Below are 10,381 nucleotides of genomic sequence, written 5' to 3'. Positions count from 1 at the left end.
TCTTGGTGGTGCAGGGCCGGATCCTGGTCGCAGACATCGACTGGAGGGGGCAGAAGTTGAGAGCAATTAACGTCTATGCTCCAACAGAACCCTCTATCCTGAAGGAAGTGTTTGCTGACCTGGCCAGCTGCTGCACCACCAACAGACAGGTGGTGCTTGGCGGGGACTTCAACATTGACCGGGAGAAGGGGAGCGATGCTAGCTCGGCAGAGCTGGAGTCGCTACTCAAGCAGTTCTCCCTGGTAGACAGTTTCAGACGGTGCCGCCCTAACGAAGCCGGAACGCCATGGAAGAACTCCCGGGGAGTGTGCAGCCGCCTGGACTACATCTTTCTGCACACAACCTGCTCCCTGGAGTCGGCAACGGTGTCCCCGGAGTGGTATTCCAACCACGAGCGCTTGACGGTGGTGACTAACACCAACCTGCCTGCATTCGGTCATGGGTACTGGAAGCTGAACCGGGAGATACTGGAGGAAGACGACTTCAAGGCACTGTTCCGTAAAGACTATGCGAGCTGGGTCGATCTGAGAGACGGCTACAGCTCCATGGTGGAATGGTGGGAGTCGGTGAAAGACCGGACCCGAACCCTGGCGCAGACGTACTGCAGACGGAAGGCGGCCAGGCAGAGGAAGGAAGCTGCACGACTCCAGAGACAACTAGAGGAGGAGTACAGCTCGGCTAACGGGGGAGGAGCCTTCAATTCAGCCCGGGCACGGGACCTGAAGGAGAGGCTCCGCAAACTCAATCAGGTCCGAGGAGCCCAGAAAAAGAGGGTGATCCACGGCCTGAGACGGGGAGATGGAGAGGAAGTGCTGGACGAGAGCGACAAGGTAGAAGCGGCCACCGCTTTCTACATGGAGCTCTTTTCAGAAAAGCAGATGGAGGTGGAGGCAGGCGATGCTTTTCTGGAGGAGCTGAAGTCACGAGTACCGGAGGAGGTGAGGGAGGACTTGGAGGGTCCGATCGCGGCCGAGGAGCTGAAGGTGGCGCTCTTGTCCATGGAGAATGGCAAGGTGCCAGGGCCGGACGGAATCCCCAAGGAATTCTACACCTGCTTCTGGGACACCCTGGTGGCAGATCCGGTGGAAGTGGCGCAGGAGATCTTCCGCCGGGTGAAACTCGGAGACACCATGAGGGAGGGCATCATCTCCCTGCTCTTCAAGAGCCCTTAGCAGAGACGGTGTGACGGGACCCTGGAGATACCGGGAGGCGCTGGGGAAACCCAGAAGATCTCCCAGTACGCCGACGACACGACGCTGTTCCTGAGGTCAGACAGGGGGTTGAGGAGGGCCCTGCAGGTCATGGAGTAATACTCCAGAGCCTCGGGGTCGAAATTCAACCGCCGAAAGAGCAAACTGATGTTATTCAGGCCCTGGAAGTACAGGACGACGACGCCGGAGGGTCTCGTGCTCTTCACGGAGCCCCTCAAAATACTGGGGGTTCCCTTCCAGAGCCAGGACAACGAGACCAACAACTAGACCAAGAGGATCGCCAAGGTGAACGCGAAGCTGGGTCTGTGGAAAACGCGGTCGCTGTCCTACACAGGGAAAGTGATGGTGTTGAAAGCAGACATCCTGCCGGCTTTGGTTTACCTGGCGGTGGTGTACCCGCTGCCGGCCAGACTCAGACGAGCGCTGCAAGGGATGATCTTCGGCTTCGTCTGGGGCGGCAAGTATGAGTACATCACGGATGTGTCAGCCGGTCGAGGAAGGGGGTCGAGATGTCCCACATTTCCCCATGAAACTCGACTGCATCTTCTACTGCAACCTCTGTCGGGCGCTGCGGGAGCCCATCGGACCTCAGGAGGAGGACGAAGCGCCTAGTCGCCAAATGGGGTTTCCCCACGGCGAGTGAGCGCTGTAAAGTACTTTGGGCCCTATACAGGGATTAAAGGACAATAGCAAGTGCTAGGTTTGGAGGGACTCTGTTAATTGCGCAAATTCGCCCCCACTTGCAAAGATTGATAACGGACAATCAATCTCCGTTACGCCGTTGTTTTTTTATTACATGGAGTGTTAATATGTGTGAGATGTTCCTTTTGAGATGTTTTTTTTTGCGGAATAAAGTATATTTTGTAGAACAAAAAAAATCTTATGACAAGGTTTACAAGTTATCTGTTGAACTACATTCTAATAGGTGTGGTCACATTCCAGGTCATTTGTTTACGTTTTTGTTTCTGCAGCAACTGTTAGATGAAATGTGCTAATATGTAACCTAACTCCAGTGTGAATAACTAGAAGAGGGGAGCAGCTCCATTCCAGACCAAGGGAGCTTTGAGATTGGCTGGGCCAGATCTCTCATTTGCATATCTGATTTGGAAATATAACACTACACTCCCTTCTTGCATGGATTTAACTTGCACCCAAGAGTCCCCTACTGTGTATTGCTACTTATTTTTTTATGATAACTGGTGATTACCAGTTGACAGGTTTTATTTGTTGAATTATAAATGGTTTTGTATTATCATCCTGAATGGCCTGTACTCAAGGTTTGGTAGGGTATGTGCTTTCATTTCATTTACCAAATTGAATTTTTGCTCTTTTAGTATTTGTCTAGAAGGCTTTCTGAAGTCAGGAAGCCCATTTATTTGGTGAAAAAAGATTCTGTAATAATATTAATATTTCTCATACAACATAAATAGGGTCTTTTATGAATAAAAAGATCTTGCACTTGGAAATCTTGATAAAGCTGTGTGCTTCCATACACTTGAGCAGTTTTGATTCCTAATATTTGACCTTAGGTGTGGGAACGGGTCTTTTGATTTCCAATTGATCAGCACAGTATAGAAAATAGACCCATAAAGCAACCTCAGCAGTGACAAATGTCACTGGGTCACTTGGGTTTATACATCGGGGTCCGGTAGTGAAGCTCCGCTCCTGTTTAGCCTCCGAAGCCGTACAGGGTGCGGCCCTGGCGCTTCAGCGCGTACACCACGTCCATGGCGGTGACGGTCTCTCTCTTGGCATGCTCGGTGTAGGTGACGGCGTCGCGGATGACGTTCTCCAGGAACACCTTCAGCACCCCGCGGGTCTCCTCGTAGTTCAGCCCGGAGATCCGCTTCACTCCCCCACGGCGAGCCAGGCGGCGGATGGCGGGCTTGGTGATTCCCTGGATGTTGTCACGGAGAACCTTACGGTGACGCTTAGCGCCTCCTTTCCCGAGTCCCTTTCTGCCTTTGCCTCTTCCAGACATCTTCTAGTTATCAGCTGTGAACACGACACACACTGCTCATCTTTGATGTATAATAGACATCTTTCTTTGATGTCTATTATACATCAAAGAAAGATTTTTATAGGTGTAGAAACTAGTAAATAAAGCCAATGATTTGTTTTAGAAATGTATTCTTAAAATATACAATTATTCACACCTGAACAATATGTAGTTCAAATTATACATTATATACAATATTGTATTCAAATATCTAATCATCATAAAAAACACAACTAGTAAACTTCAGTTACAAATTCTAGTAACATGGCAATATATATAGTAATGACAAACACAAACTAATTACATGAACACACTAATATTTAACTCAAAACCACATTTCGATTCAAATATAAATTTTTAAAATTTACAACTTCTTTATTTCCACGAAAATATTATTAATGTAGCACAAACGCTACTTTCTAATAAAGACCGAAAGAAACTGTTTGTTTTGTGTCTCATGGTGATCCTCCTCTCGATACTAATGAAATGTTTATGATCCCTCGAGAAATAAAAGGAGTCCATTTCCGCCTGGAATGATTGATGCCCCATCAAACATTTTGTAATATCCATGGAAGTTTATACAGTAGAATCCTGGTTTGTGGCTTAAATTCAAGGTTAACAAGACTAAGGAAACGAGTTGGAAACTTGATGTCGAAGTGGGATTTAAATCACCCATTTCACATTTTACTTCATTGGGTAGTATGTGCCAGAGAGCAATACTGTGACATGTCTTCGATAGCTCAGTTGGTAGAGTGGAGGACTTTAGTAGAATCAGCAGTGAATCCTTAGGTCGCTGGTTTGATTCTGGCTCGAAGGAAGGTGCTTTTTGTGTACTTTAATCAAAGAGTTAAAAAAAGCTATTGTCTTGTTTTGGCCAAGATCTGATCTTTGAATTAAGGGACTACACTGTCTGCTTTGTAATTCAAAAATACATACAAATGTCAAGTTTTTTGTAGATATAAAGGTGTTCTCTGTTTTCAAAGGATAGTTACTTAATTGGTATAATGATTTGGTATTGATTTGGTATTGTTGTATTATAAAGTTTGAGCTTTCTGTGTTTTTATCGTATTGTGAACTTATTTTTTAAACAAATGCTTACAAAGGCAAAAACGGCACACATCTGTTCATACCAGCGGTGAATTGTACATTTTTATTAAGTACAAGCTACTGTGCACTTCTGGGAGTATAACAGGTTTGATATAAAGTGGCAAAAATCTAAAAGGGGAAAATACCCCAGACTGCATGTAAAGCCCTCGTTGTGACTGTTTTAGATTAAAATGGCGTACTATGCACGAAATGTTGCAGAAACACAATCTGATATTTTGATAATTATTATTTTAATAATTTGATCAAATTGAGGCCAAGGATCCAAATCTTCAGTTCTGATTTTTTAAAGTGATATCTTTCCTTCCTGTGTGGAAGTCACATGATGTGAGCAATTGTTTTTTTTTTACGTTGCGATCCAAAGAGGCTCAGACGCACAGTCTAACAGTAACCAAACCAGAATGGATTCTGCTGGGAGCCGGGCTGAGCTCATTCTCACTCCCTGTGCTGAAAACAGAATTATTTCTTCCCCGAACATCGTCTACAGATCACTTGGGCGCTTTTAACCTTCTCGCAGCTACGGGCGAGACTGACGCTCACGATATGAAGGCACCCGGTGGTACACCTTCTCTAACTCTCACAATCGTGACAGACTTCGCTTTTTAAAAAAAAGTAGATATAGCCCTGAAAAAGCATTAGCTTTATCAGTTTTTACATTAATCTATTTTGAATCAAAGTTTGATTTTTTTATTGCATTTTACATTATAATAATAATCATCATCATCAAGATTATTGCATACACTTATATAGCGCTGTTCTGGATACTCCACTCAATGCGCTTCACAGGTAACGGGGACTCCCCTCCACCACCACCATTCTCCTGAATGATCACAGAGAGTCAGGACCTCGGTTTTACGTCTCAGCCGAAGGACGGCACCTATTTACAGTGTAGTGTCCCCGTCATTGTACTGCGGTATCAGAATCTGCATGGACCGCAGGGTGTGCGCCCAGCGACAGAAACTAGACGTGTGTTGGGCTCGGCTGCATCAGGACAAAGACATCACGGGGACAAAGTAGAGGAAATTAAAATGGTTCTATAAAAGACCTGTGTCAGCTGTTGGTTTGCAGTCTGGGCTCTAAATCCTCCGATCCGATTTTAAATCTAATACCTGAGATGCGGCTTCTTCTGAGAATTTATTCGTATACTTATTATGTGTAAGTGTATAGATGAAACCTTTCATATATTATTCAGTTTTAATCAAAATGCTTTACTAATACAAGAGAGAAGTATAGTATGAAGGATGTGACAAATTTGTGATTTCTTGGAACAAAACGGTTTTTATTTGCATTCGAAATGAAGCAGAATTTTTGCGCGACACACAAACCCTTTGTCTTTTTTAGAGAGTGATTTTTAAACAGACAAAAATTTAGAAAACATGTTTTTTTAGCACTTCAATAGCAGGGTCAGTGGCGTAATGAATAACGCGTCGGGCCTCGTGTCAGAAGATTATAGATTGGCCTGCCGTCTGGCTTGTTGTGTTTATACCACTTACATTCTTTTATATAAATGAACTCCACCTGAAAGCTATAGAAAACACTTTGGGTAAGTTGTCTGCAGCCTCATGCGAATTTCGACAACTTACCCAAAACACTGTACTGTCTGGAGATCAGCTCCAGCTCTGAACTCAATTGAAAAACCATGCGTAACAAAACTGGAGAACAGCTGAACTTGTGCTCAGTTCGGTGATGAGGGTTCAGAACTGTCGTTGTTGTAATTAGCATGAACTGCACAGGCTCAGAATTAGACCATGTCAATTAGTCTGATCAGTGTAGGACACGTTAATGTAGAATTATTAATAGGTTTATTAGTTAGTTCAGGTTTACCCACCTGAACTAATGTAGAATTATTACTTGGTCTCTTGTTTGTATATAAATGAACATCTCTGACAACTTAATGTTAGTTTTACGATGTAGGTCAGGCGTTGACATATGCACGAGTATACAAAATGTCACACTCCTGATTCAACTAATGTTCTATAGGAGATTAGCGATTCCTCCTGTTTCTTGTACAACCATATCAGAACAGAAGTTCTTGTCACCCAGCTGTGATTCAAGATTGACTCGCATCTTTATCCCTTTTTTGTTCGTGATCATTATTTTCTTTAATTATGATCAATATTGAACTTTTTCTAAATGAAATGACAATAATCAAACATGTAGGCAGATGTTTGAAAAGTATTCGGAATTGACAGGGTGCCCCTTTGGAACAGTCATCAGAAAATGTGAGAAACTGAAAGTTATGTAAGCTCTCACGCAAAGCATTGAAGATTGGAATCTGAGTGTAAAAAAGCTACCCGTCTCCCAGTGATAGGCAGGGATACACACCATGACTCGAATAGACTCAGCGAACTTTAACACCTATGATATTATGAGTGCTTTGCACGTGTCAAACTTCAAGAAGGAACTACTACAACAGTTGTGGACATAATTCAACACCACCGGCAAAGTCCGATGCCGGCAACTTCTGATAAAATAATGTTCACTCATGGAATTTGGTCTTTGAATGGCTAGCGGGAAAATTATTTTATACTCCTGTTGCACCCTCAGCTGAAACATGTTAAAATAACAACGCAGATTTGCTGGAGAACCTGACAAGAATTATTGGGTTAGCACTGTATGTATTCTTGTATATTTACTTTAATTTTAATATAAATGTAAACATGCATGCTGTATAATCTATTGTAATTTTAAAATATGTTAGCTGAGGATGCGAGGAGGGCTATTATACCTTGTGAAACACGCAAGGAACTGTAAAAAAGGCTGGTATTTGAAAAAAAATTGGCAATCATAAGAAAACCACAATTTATGTGGTATTATCATCAATATCCTTCAAAATCTACGTTCAAATGAAGGATTTGAAGAAACTATGAAAAAAGCAACTGTAGTAGCAGAGGATTTTGATTTTTGCTCTTCAAGTCAGTAGATCACTGTAGAGTTGCACCCCTATAAACAGCACAAAGGATGAAACCCACCTCCTTCGTTATTGCTGGTTGTGCCGGTGAAAGTAGCGTTTGTGCTATTGAAAGCATCTCGGAAGATAAAGGTGCAGTCACTTCCACATGATATCATTAGATCCAACGACAAGAGCTGAAGCCCCCGGCATTTCCCAAGCCAGCAATGTGAGGAAGCTAAGCATGGGAAGGTAGCGTGGCCGAGCGGTCTAAGGTGCTGGATTTAGGCTCCAGTCGCTCTGGGGGTGTGGGTTTGAATCCCACTGCTGCCAAATGTTAGTGTTTTAAGACCTGCAATACGATCAGTAAAAGTGCTTTTTGTTAGGCTGCGTAGGTGTTTAGAGATAGACTTTCTAAAAGACAGGCTGTCAGCTTAACATCAAGGCAGAAAAAATATTTTGTTTTCTCTACAGAAATTCTCTTTGGCACGTTCAGCTTTATGTAGGGAACAGCGTCTGCCGAGATCACTTTTCTGGCAGTGCACATGATAGTATACCGGCAAGTACATTTACTGTAATATTGGCTGTGGTGTTGAGCTGCTTTTGTCTGTGAAACTTTTAATTCTTCACGCCGAATCGTTGGCAGGGGTAAAGCTTATTAAATCTTTGAACATAGCGCTCCATCAGAAATACTTTGTTTGTGCTCAAAAGAGATCAGAGGATTAACTTCATGAATTCACATAGCATACCTTACAGGAAAGATTTAAAAGGGCAATTGATTGTGCTTCCTGATGTTGTTCCTGTGGTTTCTTTGGGTACAAAGGTGAATGTTCTTTGACGTTCTGCTAGAGTATCCACTGGGTGGGCTTTATCAATTAGCTCGGTGTAGCGGAGAAGCTTATTAATAAGGCAGAATTAAGTGTTTCTGAGCTTTCCCAAATTAGGCCTCATCGTTCTGTTCATCTCTGTGGTGCAGCCACAGAGAAACTATTCATGCAGGCTGATTTAAGGTTTCCTTTGATAAGGTTTCCTAGGACAGCTCCCAAATGGGGATACACTTAGCTAAGCCTGGCTATCATGATCAATGGTCATCCATTGGCACCTACCTGTCTAGGGAGTGCCAGATGGACATCTGGACTGCATTCCTAAGTGTCAGGAGTATGTGACTCATATCTCACCTTGATCAACCAATCAGGGACTGGTAGGGCCGAGTAACCCACGTGGGACTCTGATGCCCATGGAACTTTCAGCCAATCAATGAGCTGAAGTTCCTCCAGGTAAAAACAGGCAACACAGAGAGCCTGAGAGATTCAGGAAGATTCTGGAGAGGGTTCTGTGGACTTTTCTAAAGGGAATTCAAAGGAGAATTCCAGGGCAGGACGGCCCAGGAGCAGAAGGCTCCCAAGGGCAGGACATTCTCGCAGCGCGCCTCCTGACCATCCTGAGACTCAGCCTGGACACCAACCGAACGGCCAGTGTGTCCGAGTGCCAGAACTTTCCTTTGTTCTAAGAGTCTAGAGCGGAGGTTGGCAGAGAGTAACCAGAGGATCCACCCGAGGTTAGCACCAGCAGCAAGCCTCGTGAACAGGTCAGAACTGTGGACAGCTGAATCACTATTCAGAACTAGCTCTTCATCAGGAACAAACCGGTCCTTTTCCTGACTTGCTGGGATCCACACTAATCTTTTCTCCTGTGCACAAACTTTGCTAGTTAAAGCCAACACTAACTAGGCGGTCAGTGAGCATCAGCAGCGCACCGTCGCAAGCTGCACAGCACAGTCTGGCACCTAGCCAGAGAGCGCGGATTGGATAGCAACAGCCTGCAACATTTTCTTTGTGCCCACAGGAGATCTGAATCCCCAGAGATTGGATGAGTATTCAACTTCAATGCATTACAACTCGAGAATTCAATTGTTATTCCAACCAGTTAATATCAATTTAATTCCTAAGAGTTATGTACTTGTTTTGAGTATCCAATGTAGAAGTTATAACCAAGTGCATTTACGAAACGGTCTAAATGAATGATATACTGAACGTATGTCCTCTTGATATAACTCTTTGTAACTGACTGAATATATACCTTTTGTATTCTGATAACCCTCTCGATAAGATCTGTTAGGTTTATATGCATATTCTATGTATTAATAAATGTATCCTCGTGTATTAGTACCTGTGTGTGTGTGTTTTTTCCTGTGCTGTCTTTTAAAACATATAAGATCACGAGTTTACAGATTTCTCCAAATAACAACTATACATTTTAACCCAGCGGTTAGCATTCTTTCAATCCAATAGTTTTACTCTGGGTAAAAAGCAGCGCAATATATAGAGAGATGATATTCAAATATTTCAACGTTCTTATTGGATTACCTGTATGGAGATATCACTCAGAATTCCTAATATGATTTTGAGTTCAGTTTTGCTTTACTACTTTCAGAGTCTTTTATTGACCTTGCTGAAGCAGAGAAGTGACATAATCACAAATGCGACCTACCTGTGCTGCTGTTTCTGGTTAATAATGCTTATTGCGAGGAAAAAAAAAACAGCTCCTTGCATTAAGAGCAAGAGCAACCAACACGCTCTCTTGTTGAGTTGGGTTTTTTCCGTGGTGCTCTTCCTCAGATGCAGTTATTTGGGGAGCAAAGACCTCTGAGAAGGAGCTTGAATCCGTCAAGAACTCAGAAATTCTAATATCGCACTACCGTCTTGTGTACAGAGATCTGCTTCTTCCTTTTTGAGTGTTTTGGTGTTTAAGAGCACGCTTCCTACCTCGAATGAAAGTTTCAGGAGATGTGTTACCTGATCACACATCTCTGCCGTAGGGGATGTAGCTTAGTGGTAAAGTGCATGCTTTTCATGTATGAAGTCCTGAGTTCACTCCCTGGCATCTCCAGATGTCTTATGTTATTGTGCTCTCATCGCAATCTTCTGTTGAGTGAAAACTCTTTGCTCCTGTTCATAGAGAGCCAGGTTTACACAATTAAATTCAGTCACACACGAAGTGCTACAGTCTTGCTCTGCTGTTTTAAATGTACCTCCAAAGCATTTCGTTCTGTTAACTACCAAATGATTTGAACTAATTGAACGTCATATTCAGGAAATCCAGAGAAAGTCATCAGACTTTTAGTGGCTGTTGAAGAAAACACCTGTTGAATCTCACCAGGGATTTCTTGAGAGATCA

The 10,381-nt window shown here is 43.3% G+C and overlaps 1 protein-coding gene and 2 non-coding genes across 3 annotated transcripts; 2 read left to right on the top strand and 1 right to left on the bottom strand.

Annotated features, from left to right (window-relative positions):
- Window positions 1–2,527: 2,527 nt before the first annotated feature.
- Window positions 2,528–2,583, top strand: LOC148666181 (U7 small nuclear RNA). The gene has a single exon (XR_015938957.1). It is a non-coding gene; the product is annotated as a U7 small nuclear RNA (small nuclear RNA).
- Window positions 2,584–2,876: 293 nt separating this feature from the next.
- Window positions 2,877–3,192, bottom strand: LOC148666180 (histone H4-like). Its single transcript, XM_088633090.1, has one exon. It carries the CDS (start codon window positions 3,190–3,192, stop codon window positions 2,881–2,883), a length of 312 nt encoding a protein of 103 aa, XP_088489216.1. The 3' UTR covers window positions 2,877–2,880.
- Window positions 3,193–7,455: 4,263 nt separating this feature from the next.
- trnal-uag (transfer RNA leucine (anticodon UAG)) lies at window positions 7,456–7,537 on the top strand. Its single transcript has one exon. It is a non-coding gene; the product is annotated as a tRNA-Leu (tRNA).
- Window positions 7,538–10,381: the final 2,844 nt, after the last annotated feature.

This window comes from Lepisosteus platostomus, chromosome 5, assembly GCF_059453375.1.
Source record: "Lepisosteus platostomus isolate fLepPlt1 chromosome 5, fLepPlt1.hap1, whole genome shotgun sequence".
In the NCBI taxonomy this organism is placed as follows: Eukaryota; Metazoa; Chordata; class Actinopteri; order Semionotiformes; family Lepisosteidae; genus Lepisosteus; species Lepisosteus platostomus.
The sequence above is the reverse complement of the archived record's forward strand: the minus strand, read 5'-3'. Positions and strand labels throughout refer to the sequence as shown.

Excerpts from the sequence above, each read along its gene's own strand:
- LOC148666180 (XM_088633090.1), bottom strand. The coding sequence starts at position 3,192 with ATGTCTGGAAGAGGCAAAGGCAGAAAGGGACTCGGGAAAGGAGGCGCT.